Source organism: Cyprinus carpio, chromosome B6 (genome assembly GCF_018340385.1).
Source record: "Cyprinus carpio isolate SPL01 chromosome B6, ASM1834038v1, whole genome shotgun sequence".
NCBI classification, from domain to species: Eukaryota; Metazoa; Chordata; class Actinopteri; order Cypriniformes; family Cyprinidae; genus Cyprinus; species Cyprinus carpio.
Window position 1 is genome coordinate 9,895,029 of NC_056602.1, and position 15,409 is coordinate 9,910,437.

The 15,409-nt window shown below is 39.7% G+C and overlaps 1 protein-coding gene across 1 annotated transcript; it reads right to left on the bottom strand.

Moving 5' to 3' along the window:
• Nucleotides 1-759: 759 nt before the first annotated feature.
• On the bottom strand, nucleotides 760-15,309 carry LOC109054740 (transforming growth factor-beta receptor-associated protein 1 homolog). The gene is given in 12 exon segments (XM_042725632.1): nucleotides 760-1,048; nucleotides 1,519-1,955; nucleotides 4,618-4,777; nucleotides 4,881-5,027; nucleotides 5,107-5,250; nucleotides 5,743-5,800; nucleotides 6,142-6,483; nucleotides 9,045-9,127; nucleotides 9,228-9,382; nucleotides 12,256-12,450; nucleotides 13,628-14,329; nucleotides 15,152-15,309. Coding segments are annotated over 11 exon segments (2,604 nt in total). The 5' UTR covers nucleotides 14,316-14,329; nucleotides 15,152-15,309; the 3' UTR covers nucleotides 760-853.
• Nucleotides 15,310-15,409: the final 100 nt, after the last annotated feature.

Consider the following 15,409-nt stretch of genomic DNA (forward strand, 5'->3'; position numbering starts at 1 on the left):
TTTGTTTTGATATGGCAACAATTTGACTAAATATCACTTAAACTTGACTTCAGATGGAAATATCAAGTTAACCTTCTAAGGAAGGAGAGAGACAAACAAGAATATCTTTCTTGGGTTGTGCTCATTAATCAGACTTTCATTGGAGAATCTTACATAACACTATGATGTAACTTTGAAGTTTTTCCAGATCAGACTATAAATGAACATGGAAAAGCTTCCATTTTATCTCTATTAAATGATTTAAAATAGCTATGATGACCACAAACCATACTCATAATGAAATTATGAAAATAATGTCTTTTTTGAGCATTGCTCCCTTATATTAAATAAATCATGATGTAATCAGTTAAGGCTATAACTTGTCACTCTCTGAGAACAGAGCAAGTAACTTTGGTGTTTTGTTTGTTTAATGAAACCTATTGACCAGTTTAATCACATACACTCATTTTTGATAATTCTGCTCTGAGAACAGACAGTCAAGACACTAGTATCCAGATCCCAAACAGTTTACAAGCAATAGTTATTATGGACACCATCAATTTAAAAAGCCACTGGACCAGTCATCATAAGGCGATGCTAAAAAGATCAACTGACCAAAAAGACATTGTCAGGTTTTCTTTAGAGTTTTTGTTTGACGTTCATTAAAATATTCTCATATTCATTGTCAGTGTTGTGTGTGCACCCACAGAGGGATTATGGAATAAATCGTAATCAGACATCCACACACTCATTTGCAGGTCCTGATCGCACCAAGGGCTCTGAATGGCTGTTCTATGCACTCAGCCTTCTCCCTGTGTGTGCGGTACAGGTACGATGCCAGCATGTGTCCACTGCCCCATGGTACTCATCAGCTTCATGTGTGGTTGCTGTGGTGGGTGTTTTCCTGTTGTCGCTCTACTGGTAAGTTCAGGGTTTTCTTGGCGACACAGTGGATGTGGACAGGCGTTCCGCCAGGCAAGCAGGCGCAGTCTGGCTCACTAAAGGTATTGTGGCACAGCTGGCATCCTTTCTTTTCAGACACTAATATTGGGCCGCCTCGATACTTCAGCTACACAACACAGAATGTAGTGGTTAGTGGGTCAATGACATTTACTGTAAGTATTCTCAATTTAAAAAAAAAAAAAAAAAAAAAAAAAAGATTAAAAAGATTTTGGTTTGAAAAACATTTTTTTTTTAAAAATCCAAAGTTTGGGGTCAGTAAATTAAAATAATAATAATAATAATAATAATACTTTTATACAGCAAGGATGAATTAAATTGGTCAGAAGTGACCGTAAAGTTTAAATGTTTTCTATTTCAAATAAATGCTGTTCTTTCAATCTAAACTAACCATGCCATGTCATTAAAGTCAAGATATCTGAATTTTTATCAACTTACACACCCATATGACTAAATACATTAAATAAATTTCGATTCTGATTTCTGATTTCGATTAAATGAATAGACTGAACACCATGTGACTTGACTCTGTGCTGACACTGAAAATAAAAACATAAAAAACAACTCGTGAGAACTCACCCTATCATGCTGAAGCTGGAGATTTTGTGCTCTGGCCAGCCCCACTGCAACCTGGGAAGTGCACCGTGCATGCACGCTGGCCCTCAGCGCCCCGCAAAGAAAAGGACGGAGTAAAGGTAGAGACCACTCCTCTGGGAGGATCTTTAACACATGCACTGCATCAAAAACGTCAGCGTTCCGGTTAAGCAAGTCAACGGCAGCTACTGTTTGTACCCCTCCTGGTACATCCGGGTCCAAGTAAACACTCAAAAGTTGATGGAAAAGGTTCTGACGGTAGAACTGGTCATGAGACGCAGAGGCCCAAGAGCAGTATTCCTCAGCTGCAGCCGAGTCTTTGAGCTGGTGCACTAGAATGTGCAAGGCCTTGTCATGTTCCTCTAACTTCCCATGTAGTGTAGCTCGCTCAAGCAGCAGCAGCTCGGAGTCCTGAACTTTACCTACAAGCAGGTGACACTGGTGAATACAGGTGAAACCATATTACAGCTCTTTACACCTTCAGCCACTTTATCGAGTACTCCTTGCTAGTACCGGACAACCATGTCACTTTTAAAGCCACTTAATTGACCTTTCTTCCCCATTCTGATGCTCAGTTTGAACCTCAGCAGATTGTATTGACCAATGCACAGTTGCTGTCATGTAATCAGCTGATTAGATCTGGATTAATGAGTAGCTGAACAGGTGTACCTAATAAAGTGGCTGGTGAGAGTACATTGCGATTGGAATTTGAACTGAATGGAATTTGATGAATAACATTATTTTGGTCACACTTTATTTTAAGGTCCAATTCTCACTATGAATAAACCACTAACTATGACTTCTGCCTCAAACTCCTAATTACTGCTTATTAATAGTAAGGATGAAGAATGTGACCCTGGACCACAAAACCAGTCATAAGAGATATTTATACATCATCTGAAATCTAAATAAATAAGCTATGATGTATGGTTTGTTGGGATAGGATTATATTTGGCTGAGATACAACTATTTGAAAATCTGCAATCTAAGGGTGCAAAAAAATCTAAATGTTGAGAAAATCACCTTTAAAGTTGTCCAAATGAAGTTCTTAGCAATGCTTATTACTAATCAAAAATTATGTTTTGATATTAACGGTAGGAAATTTTCAAAATATCTTCATGGAACATGATCTGGCATAGAAGAAAAATCGACATTTTTGACCCATACAATGTATTGTTGGCAATTACTACAAATATACCCGTCCAGGGTCACATATGGTCATGGAGAATATGTGCTTTATAAGCACTAATAAACATCCAATGTGTTAATAATAGGCATGCTAATAAGCAGCTAATTAATAGTAAGAATTGGTCCCTATACTAAAATGTTACAGTTATTTCACAAAAAATCTCTTATGGCTACAACTTGGACAAAACAAAACAAATAAGATAAGATATTCTTATATATCCTTTTTTTTTATTTTTTTTTTTTTATAAAAATTATAGTTCTAATAATAAATTTATTTCTGCCAAGACTAATAACAAATAAATTTCTGCCTTAGTATCAATTAGGGATGGCCCGAAAACCATTTTTTGAGCTTCGAAACTTCGGTAGTAAACAACACTGAATATTCGAAGTTTTGGAGAGAGGGGGCTTAAAGACCAGTGAATATTTGATTCTCTCTCGTGACGCCAACAAGGAAGTGACTAAAACTGTAATTCCTCGACTGGCCGCTTGAGGCTGGCTGCAAAAGGGAGTCAGTCCCATAGACTTTACAGCGGAAAAAAAACATGTTTACAGCCTGGTTCAAAAAATTATTTTGGTCTAGATAGCTAATTTTGCCCTTCATGACAACTGTGAGGGGGGTGAATTTTTTTGTAAACTTATCCGTTTAAATTATATTAAACCTTAAAGTTCTGCATAATTAAGGGCGTGGCCACTTGAGTGACAGGTAGATTGCCGCTGCTGACATTGACGTTGTGCTAGGTGGACGTGGCTTCAGCAACCAGCTCCCGCCTCTTTGCCCATTTTCGATTATCCGGGAGAGTCGCGCGGTGACGCGCTGCCAAGATGGCGATGGCCCGCTCTGCACACTTTGAGCTTCAAAACCGCTATTGAGGAGTCTATGGGTGACGTCACGGACACTACGTCCATATTTTTTTACAGTCTATGGGCTTAACATATTCTTCTCTCTTATAAAGGCAGGAATCTCTGTGTGTCTGTCTGTCTGTTTGCATTTCTTTATGTCGAGAACCATTCATCCAATTGACTTCACGCATGGCGGATGTGTTGCTGCGGACACAAGGGAATGCAGTGTGGCAATTTGGTGAAATATGGACACACGGCATGTTCAGAATTAATAAATTACAGAACAGCGCGAGCGCCTCACGCAGGCAGGGCTTATATGCTCCAAGAAAGGACACTGCACTAGTGATACTAAACACAATCTCAAAATTGAAAATTGAATGCCAACCCACCAAACGAATATTCAAATAATCGAATATTCTGTTCCAGCCCTAGTATCAATATAGTATTGTACTGTAAAAAAGAAACAACAACAAAAACAAATTATGGAGCATTTTTAAAGTGCAATATTACAATAGTAAAATATTTGTCTTATCTTTGATGTGCTATTTTGATGGAAAATTCTACAGAAATCCAGTGTAATACTGTAAACCTCTGCTTTAAAGAGGCTCAAGCCCCTGTCCCTTTATTTGATGCCCTCCAGAATGCAATTTTTACAAAGGGGGAGACCACACTGTAAACCAAAGCACTCTGCACTGAAATCACTGTAAACTGACTTATTTTAATATTACATTCAATTTAGCAGGTTTTCAATCACCTAATGAACACCCATTTGGGAAACCCTGCTCTAGATGGTCAGAAGTTACATATTCTAGCTTAAAACATTACTACAACACCTGGACAGAAACCCATTATTGCTGTATGAACAGTCAAAAAAATGCAATGAGCCATATCTGCAAACTCAAAGACCACTAGAGATCTGCTCAACTCAGCTGTTGATGTTCTTATGGAGACAATTAATTATACTGCAACCAAATGGTCAGTGTGTCTGACATTAAAATAAAAACCTAATATGTCTATTGGAAAACAGACACAGGCACACAGGTACTGGGTACCTACCTAGTAGTAACTGGACCCTGTACAGATTAGACTCTTTCAGTAACTGTTGTAGTTTCTGGCGGGCAGCAGACAGCTGGTCATCAGTGGCTGATGGTCGTGAGATCAGGCCCAGCACTCTGTCTGCATACAGCACAGCTAGATGTGTGTGACACTTCTCTTTCTGTAACAACAGAGACAGAACACGCAAAGTGTAGGGAAACTTTTAGCATTGGTACAGCACTGGACTAAAGGATTAAAAATGCTTTGGAACAGTGATGATTTACCTGAAGTCTCTTCTCTAGAACAAGGTGTTCCAGGTAGAGCAGAAGGGCTTGACTGTGCTTCTGCAAATACGTGATCACGTCATCTGGGTTTAACTGGCCCGTCTTCTCCTCCGAGGTAAACCGTTTGGTGAAGATCTGCACACCAACCTGTATTTAAAAGATAAAGAGCTATTCAATGACATCCCAATGACTATTCTGTGGGTAAACGATAATATAAAGTCCAAACCTTCTGATCCTTCTGTAGTGCCCAGTCTGCATGCCGCCATACAAGATCAAGGTTGGAGCAAAAACTAAGAAAATCCACAACATATTCAAACAGATCTGGTCGCGTTGAGTCCTGAAGATCACCATTGACAATCTTTACCCACATCTATAACAGGACAGGACCAAAACATGCTCTTAGACATCCATAAACTGAGAGGATGATGTCCTTACTACCTGGGCCTTGAACGTGAAAGTAGCGTTGCTGTCTATGCAGAGTCAGAAAGCTCTCGGATTTCATCAAAAATGTGTGTGTTCTAAAGATGTTTTCTGAAGATGAACGAAGGTCTAACAGGTTTGGAATGAGATGATGGTGAGTAATTATTAATGACAAAATTTTATTTTTTGGGTGAACTATCCTTTTATCCTAGAATATTCTTTTGAAGGGTTAGTTCACCCAAAAATGAAAATTCTATCATTAATTACTCACCCTCATGTGGTTCCAAACCTGTAAGACCTTCGTTCATCTTCAAAACACAAATTAAGATATTTTTGATGGAATCTGAGACCCTCTCTGACCCTCCGTAGACGGCAAATGCAACAACTGCAGGCTAAGCTGTCACCACAACAATCAAACAGCACATCAGCAATCAGATCTCACCTGTAAAGCAGCAGAATCTTGAGCATTGTAGTGATACAGAAGCCCAAGAGCAAAATACCTGAACAGAGAGAGAGAGGAAAAAAAAAAACATTTACAGTCAAATCACACACATTAAGAATTGTAGCAAAAGTTATTTAACCATTGTCAAACACTGACATTTATTAAGGCTTTAATTCATGTGCTGCCATAGTAACTGTAGTGAATAAAAGGACAGAGGGCATGGATGATTAATCCATCATGATGGTTTATGAAACACCAACCAAAATACTACAAAATGTGATGCTCAGCAAAGGTGTCGCAAACATCATCTTTAGTTTTCTTGCAAAAATAAACTGTCAAAACTGGATGGAATCTTCTGATCAATAGCTACTCAAAGGAAAAATAAAAGCGAGTACCCACTTGTGATGCTTCTCCAGCCAGGGAGCACTGTCTGCCAGGACACAGGCATTATCGGAAGCCAGCAAGTCGAGGAGACTCTCGTGGCCAGTCTCTGCATAGAGCTTCAGCAGTGCAGTATCTACATCTTCACGGAAACCATTAGCGCTGTCGCTGCTACGCACCTCGTGCAGGTAGCTAATGAGGAAATGTTTGAAGCGCTGTACTTTCTCCTGGTCTCCTTGCGTCAGGTGGTTCAAGTCAGCAAATTCATGAAGTGGTGGATGGCAACGCGTGAAAGAGGAAGAGGCGGGAAGGAGCAGTGGATAAAGAGAGATCAGCTCCCGCACATCCAACTGTCCTTTCCTAAAAAGGGCATCATAAAAAGCTCAATTTATTAAAAAAAAAAAAAAAGGGTCTGATATAAATTAGAGTGTATTATTATTACTAAACTATTATTTTATTGCATTTATTTAGCTGTTTTATTATTTGCGGTTTTATGGTAAAATTAACCTTTTATTATTGCCATTTAATTAAGAATGTAAAAAAAAAAAAAAAAAAAATTCTGCCATGTTAAATTAAGATTAAGATAATTCAAAGTGTTTTTATTGTTAATTAAAACTAAAACAACTAATAATAATTTCCATAAATTGAAACAAAGCTGAAATAAAACAAATATTAATTGAAATATTTAAAGGGATATTTCACCCAAAAATGAAAATTCTGTCATTAATTACTCACCCTAATGTTGTTCCAAACCTGTAAGACCTTCGTTCATCTTCGGAACACAAATTAAGATATTTTTGATGGAATCTAAGAGCTCTCTGACCCTCCATAGAGATCAAGGATCCTTACACGATCAAGGCTCAGAAACGTAGCAAGGACATCGGTAAAATAGTCCATGTGACATCAGGGGTTCAAATGTAATTTTACAAAGCTACGAGAATTATTTTTGTGTGCAAAGAAAACAATAACATATGGCCTGGTTCACACGGGATGATTTTAAAATTGTCGGCCGATTTTCCAAACCTGAGAGACCCCACACACGGCGATAAAAAAATCACGGGTCTAACAGATTTGGTCGTACAGTGTGTGGTGTGCAGCCACACGGCAAAATCAACTCATCACACACGAACCGATTTGACTCCCGAGTATTCCCATGTCAGACGGGAAATCTCGCAAAATCCCTCGAGATCAAACGTGACTTCAGAGTAAACAATCATGGCGGACAAAGAGGATGCAGTGGCCATAGTTTGTGCTTTGTTTTTAACTGAAAAAAAAAACATAAGAAAAACAAGAAAAGGCGATGGTCAAAGAGGTGGAGACAACGCGAGCATGGACTATACTTGCTACATCATGATATGGAGGTAAGTTGTTGTTGTTTTATCTCATAGAAATGTTGTTACGTACTACACAGATTAATAACCGTTGAAATAAACGTTCATATATTCGTTTCCATGTACTCTGGTGGACTGCAGTCCACCGGACTTTCTGGTGCACCATGCCGCCGGCTGTTTTGATTTTGTTTCCCGGTACTTCCTCACCGCCTCGTCACCTCGCTTTCTGATTGGCTACACGCCACAGTCCACAGGCTGCGTGATCGTTTGTCCTCGGGGGACGCCACACACGAGAAGAAATCGGGCCAAATAAATCCAACATGTTGGATATCCCCGATTTGAGATCGGAGCGGTCCCGACGTCCTTCCGAGCAGAGGAGAGCAGTCTTAACACATCACACACGGCAGGAATATTTGATCAGATTATTTTACGATAATCGGAGCATCCTAAGATTGTCGGAAGGGGTGAATCGGGGCTAAAATCGGCCTATTATCCTGCCGTGTGAACCAGCCTTAATTTATCCAGCAATTCTTCTCCCTGAGTTACCATCTTCCACCATTTTGGAGAGTACCCCGGAATGTAATCAACGTAATGAGAATTGTTTACATTCAGCATGCGCTCGCCGTCTACTGAACGTAAACAGCACTGATTACATTCAGCAAAAGCGAACCAAGAGAGAATGGACGTTTTACATCAGTATGTCGGCTCCTGTGTCAAAAGCATCACATGCACGAATAGTGGTACCCTCATGAACGAATGCATCGAATTTTCACACAAAAGAGAAGAAATTGTTGAATAAAGTTATTTTTGTTTTCTTTACGCACAAAGTATTCTCATAGTTTCATAACATTGCGATTGAACCACTGATGTCACATGGACTATTTTAATGATGTCCTTACTACCTTTTGTCTGTCAGTTGCGATGCTATCTATTCAGAAAGCTCTCAGATTCCATCAAAAATATTTTAATTTGTGTTCCGAAGATGAACAAAGGGCTTACGGGTTCGGAACGACATAAGTAATTAATGAAAGAATTTTCATTTTTGAGTACTAACCCTTAAAATTTTTGTAATAAAATTGTAGTCATAAAACTGACAAAAGCACAAAAATACTAAAATAAAATGAAAACTGAAAATATTTTACAAAATGAGTAAGTACCAATACTATATATGGGTGGAAACTGTCCATTTGCCCAATTCTATTCAAAGTTTTATTGAAGGCCATGTTTTTCTATAGTAAATCATTCTAGATGCACCTTCTCCATGCCATCGAAGTGGAATATTATGGTAGTATAAGCAATTAGTGATTTAAATAGATTATTAGTTCTCGCTGTATGATAGATGTAGAAGCTTAAAATACATGCAGAATTCAACATGGTAGATCCACTGATATTTATGTCGGCCATTTATTCAGCTGTTAGACAAGTTACTGTTCTCCATCCATTAGCATACAGCGATTAGGGTCAGGTGCACAGAGGGATAAGAAGCAATTAGCAAAGAAGTTAATTAACTCCGTTCAGTCTTCCTCTGAAGCATCTGGGTCTAAGCTGCAATTAACAGTATTAATTACATGACAAAATGATACACTTCACCTAAAATGCTCTTTTGCTTCTAAAAACTGAAGCTGGCCAAATTGGATGAATCCTGCTTGTTGGAGAATTCTTTTGTGCAATATCTACAACATAAAAAGAGAAAAGTGTCAATTAAAATAATTTCCCCAATTGAGAGAAACACTCTTTTTTTATTGACCAGTTAGCCAGAACAGTTTGGTGTACCTGATATTTTTCTTTGGGAATGTTTCTCTGTGCCGCCTCGGTAAGAGTCAGGGCCTCTTCGACTCGATGGCCTTCCAAAAGGTCTTGGATCTGACGCTCCAGAGGGAGAGGAACCAGTATATAGACCGCTTTTGAAGAGGCTAAGACCACCTTACCTGAGAGAGGGCATCAGAAATATAGAATTTAGAGGTTCTTTATGAAGTGGACACAAAAAGACATTCGTTATCTGATTATTATCAGAACTTTGAGCACTGCATAACTTGAATGTTTTAGCTGATGTACCTATAGTTCAAAGCATTGAGGAACATTGAGTGATATAAAAGGGATGACAGGTGTTTACATGAAACACCAATTTCACTACAAGCCACATTTCTGAAAACAAATGCTTTAGCATTAAGTACAGCACATTGATAAGATATGAAGACTAAGCGAGATGTTGAAAATGTCTGTGAAGACATCAGTGAGTTCCACTGAACAGTCTCTTAGTACACGCCCAGGAATGTTGTCAGGACCCGGAGCTTTGCATGCATTGATCCTGCTGAAGGATCTCCTCACGCTATCCAGGGACAGCGTCATCACCTGGTCGCCAGGAGGAGGTGGAGTCTTCTGTGCAGTGGTGCTGTTTTGTGCCTCAAAGCGAGCGAAGGCGGCGTTCAGCTTGTTCAGCAGGGAGATGGTGCTGTAACAGGTCCGCGGTGGGGGCTTGTAGTCCGTAATGGTCTGTATCCCCTGCCACAGGCTCCGAGTGTCTCTGCTGTTGCTGAATCGATGGGCTATCCTCCTGTCTCTTAGCCTCTCTGATGCCGCGGGATAGGTTGGCCCTAGCTGTCTTCAGGCCCCCCTCATTTCCAGCTCTGAAGGCAACGTTCCGTGTCTTCAGGAGTCTGTAGACCTCCCCTGTCATCCATGGCTTCTGGTTGGCCTGGACAGTGATGGTCTTTGTGACTGTTACATCATCAATAAACTTGGTGATGTAGGCAGTGACATTCTCTGAGTACTCTTGGAGGCCTCTGGAGTTATTGTATGTGGCAGCCTGATTAACCATATTCCAGTCAGTGGTGTCAAAACAGTCTTGAAGAGCCTCTGATGACCCTTCAGGCCACACTTGTATCTGTTTGTGAACTGGTTTGGTCGACTTTAATGAGCGGTCTGTATGCAGGAATTAGCATGACAGTGATGTGGTCTGAGGCACCAACGTGGGGGAGGGGGAGGGCTTTGTAAGCTCCTTTCTGGGTGGTGTAAACAAAATCCAAAATGTTTTTATCTCTTGTTGGAAAGTTAATGTGTTGGTGTATTTTTGGGAACACACACTTTAAGTCTGCGTGGTTGAAATCTCCAGCCAAGATGAGAAAAGCATCAGGGTGGGCTGTCTGCTGCTCACTGATGTGCTGGTACAGTTCATTCAGTGCCTCACTTCTGTTGTTGCTGTTGGAGCAGAGAGGAATGTAAACAGCAACGAGCAGTATGGCTGTATATTTCCTCGGTAGATAGAATGGCCGGCACTTAATAATCATAAACTCACCAGGGGTGAGCAGTGTTTGCAGACCACAACAGCATCGCCGCACCACGCATCATTGATGTAAACACAAAGCCTGCCACCATGTGATTTACATCCTGCGACGAGGACTCTGTCCGCTCAAAAGCAGCTTCTTCAGCAAAGTGTGGATTTACTTCACCAATATTACAACCAACAGCGGAGACACATCACATACACACGGCAACAGGTAATGTTTACTAACAAGGTGACAGCGCCAACTACGGCCTGGCATACGGAATACAGCGTTTTTGGCTGTTTTTGTGGATGTGTAAACGCGAATCGTTTTGAAAATGTTGTCATGTATGCATGAAAATTTTTTAAAAATGCAAGGGAAAAACTTTTCCGTTTTTGACTACATCGTTGTCGTGTAAACATAGCCTTAGTAAATCTTCAGGAATAAATTTTTGTTCAAATGACCATGAAGTTTGCATTTTGTTTGGTGCGTGGATTTTTTGCCTTTGCTTTTTGCATTTTTCTCTACTGATCGAATCTACGCACCTAATTATAAACCTTTTTTTTTGTTTAACTTAATTGGTGCAGAATTTTATTGTATTTTTCATGTTTAAATCATAACATGCAATTCAACAAGTGAGTTGATCATATGAGCTGATTCAGTTTGGAAATGAGTTGTCTGAATAAATGCGATGACACCTGGAATTGAGAATAACAGTCTAATTTGCAAATAATTTAGACTGATGCAATAACAGTATGATTCAACATTTAGTAGTTTTACCGTAATCTGAGAATGTGTATCTAAAAAAAGAAAAGGTAGATATATATAGTTCTGTTCTGTTTACATGTCCACTGCATTTTTTTTTAATACAATGTTCATAAACATTGTTTGGTGGTTTTTTCTTTTTTTTCACTGCAGCTAAATGACATTTTTTTGAACAGTACATTTGTAGAAGCAGTATGTAAGATATATTTTAATAAAGTGCATATGCCATGAGGTTGCCTTTTTGGCCTTTTTCTTGCTCGACAAGCAAGATATCTAGCCATCGTTATGTTCAATGTCAGATATTGGTTTTAAACTTTTAAGGTAATGATCACTTGTAACTACAGGTACCAGCATTCCTCAAAGCATCATATTTTTCCACACTGAAACTCTGAGTTGAAGCCCAGCTAAACAAATGATTGGAGACGTTATGCATACATCATCAGAGAGAAGCCATAGTTTCCACCTCAAAGAAATCAGAGAGTGTGACTTGCTTGACTGTGAATGTGAATGTGTTATAAACAGAGCAGACCCCCACATTTAGCATGATGTCATTGAAAACACAGTCTATCAATATCCTATCCTGCCTTATGTTTCTACTGTAGGTCCAGTCTAATTGTCAATAAATCTTTTCTGGCTCTGGAATGCTGAAAAGCCATATTTTCATGACTGACTACATGCCAACTAAGTACGCTGTGCCTAAATGTGACCAGTACCAACAATTAATACAGTGTAGGGATGAAATAAATGGTAAATGTATGGGACAGTACTCTTACCTTCAAAATCCTGTAAAAGGTGTCCATCTCTGAACGACAGTGTCTGTTTGAGCTGCTGGTCCAACATGCTGTGAACTGTCACAAAGCCTTCATCCAGAGCAACCACATACGGGAAACACACAGTCGCGGCAATCACGCTCTCTGACCAGCTCACCGGAGCACGCTGAGATATGCCCTCCGCGTTTGCAAACATCCCTGAGAGATAAAGATACAGAGATGCATGACTCGTAACGAGTGATTGCCATGGCGACAGACATAGCCGAGAAGACAGATTCATATCTCAGGTGGGATGCAGATAAAGTTATAATAAAAAATGACAAACAAACAAATAATAGATGCATTCGCCATAGAAAACAGTTCATGATACAGAGTCCACAGGCATTTCCTTCTGAAATGCACTAGTGTGAATATAAAGGGATTCTCATTGAGAATTTAGACCACAAACACTATCTTCCAGAGTCCAAAAAAACCCCAAAATAAAATAAAAAAAAATTTATAAATAAATGAAAACAAAGCAACAGCGGCTTGCTTCACTTGTAGGGGTGACATATTTTTGTAAGCCACAACCACTTCACATATATGGTTCCATTTTTCTGAAGTCAATGGGGTTTTAATTGGGTTTTTGGTTAAAAGCCTGAAATAAGGTCTGTGGTTAACATAAGCACAAGATATTTTCATGTTTTATTCTTCAAACTTAACTTCATCAGTAATTGCCTTGAAAAAGCCAGTTGCTTATAAGTGACTAAATGGGGACATTTAACATCATGCAAAACAGGTAAACTCATCTACTCACACTGCTGCAAACAATTCCAACTCAAACAATCCAGGATTTTTTTTTTTCTTAAATAGAGTATTCGGAAGCTTAATGGTGGTGACGTTAGTCATGTGACCATGGTGTTGTTCATTTATCCAGTAGCTCACGTGTAGCTTTTTACTTCAGGTGAATCTTTTTAGGTTTAAAAATAAAAGTTGTTTATTTGTAAAGATTATCTTGATAAGAATCATAAACTTAATTTCCTACAACAAAAGTTATCTCTGCTGCACTCCACTGACAGCAGAATCTGTTTTTTAGTCTATTTATTTTTTCAGAATGAAATGTTATATTTATCCAAGCATATATTTTTCATTTATATTAATATCTCCTGAGTCCTGACCTAAACAATAAAAGTAATAACAGTTATGACAATATCTAAATATTCAGTCACAGATCTGACTGAAACCTTCCAGTGAAGATCCTCTAAATATCATTGATGACTAAAATGTTTCAATAAGGAAAAGAAAAGCCTCATGCTGGTGTGAGCTTATATTAAAATTTGAATAGAAGGTCGTTGTGTACATACTTATCAATGCCATTTTTGTTCATTTAACTCACCAAGCCCGCCTGGACCAGCCAGGAGAAACTCTTCCCAGCCAATCCTCTTCACAATGGGTTTCCTTTCTTCACAGTCATAAGGGAACAGGTCCTGAGAGGCTCCCGTGCTGTTGTTGGTTGTGATTTATTTAGTGGGTGGAGATAGATAGATATTTTTTGTGTCCGTGCTGGGTGCACAGGGCTGCTCTGGTGTGGTCACTTCCTTTAACATCTGCACTCTGTCCTCATGGACCGTACAGATCTGGACGGCCCGTCTGCGTGCCAAAACCACTGCCATTTCCACACAGAATGCGTCCCCGGTCACTGGATTCTCATTGATACAGAACGCAGTCACACCTTTGAGCTTTGTGCCCCCAGTGGGCACAGGCTCCAGAGTAACCATGTCCACAACAGTGATGTTTGAGTCACAGAGGACAATTAGACGCTCCAACGCAGAGGCAGCCTTCAGCTCAGCCACTGGCTTCTTCAGGCCCAGGTATTTGTGGAGGAGCTTCTGGACATTATAGGCCAGCTTACCTTTGGCTGTAGTGTGCTCCTCTAGTAGGAAGTGATGAATGAAGCAGTCATTGGTGCCAAGGTACAGGTGTTTGCCGCAGCACTCTATGCACTCAATGTTTATCCGAACCTTTTCACCCATCACTTGCTCCCGCTCCACGGCGGGAACCAGCTCAAAAGCTTTCACACTCATGATGCCACCCACATCTACAGAGAGAGAAAACAAAAACAAAGTCAAAAGTTAATAACTTTTGTTATTAATATAATGTCTTTATAATATGCTTTATAATATAGTTCATGTTTGTTGTCAGTGCAAGTCTAAACTAAAGGATTTTGTCTGCTTTGCCAAGATGTGGCTAGAAGGAGAAAACAAAAACAAAACCTTCAGTTTAGACATGGACTGACAACAAATATGAACAATATTCTAAACAGAAATGCAAAATGGCTTATTAGCGTCACTTACTGGTGTAACTTAGCATATTCTAAAGCAATAAATCACAGCTCTGACATTCAAGAACAAAAACAGGTGCCTATCAACCTGTGGTTTGTATTACACACAGGTTCACTACAGACCTGCTGTCCCGTTCCTCTACAAAACGCAAACGGTATTTATTTTTAGTAATACAAAGATGTATGCGAGATACATTTCTGTCAAACCAGCAAAGACTACGCTAGCAAAACCATATCAAGAAAAATCAACACTTAATTCCTCTTTTAAGCACCAGCACCAGATTCACATCCACACCAGCCCGATGTGAGCATTTATATGAACGACAAACAGAAGTGATTTGATTACGGGTAATCATGGGCGGCTATGGCTGGGTTTCAAAACCTAGTGAGAAGCCCATCTAAAAATATTCCTTTTGGGTTTTTCCGAATATGCGCCTATTGTGCCATTAAAGCTGTGCTGGTAGACAGTTCGCTAGAGTTTAACACACAGCCTACGTGTCCGGTCGTGTGTGTATGTGTGTGTGGCGCGGCATGCAGGGAGCGCAGATGATGTTAAATATAGTCGAGCGCATATCGTACCCCAGCCGTGGCCAGTGCGGTCCTGATTTGAGAGATGGCAGCGTTTTCACGGCCTGCCCGTTTCATTCAAGAACCCCACTCCACCTCCCTCGCTCTCCCTGCGGTAACGCTTCCTGTTTCTCCGCCGAAATACATCCGGCCACGTGATGAGGGTGGGCTCTGGGCTGGCTTTTTTTATTTGAAAGCGTTCATGCTAATTAAACGTGAAACCGAAAAGTGTTGCATACTAACTTTAGTTTTAGCATTAATGTCGTTAAA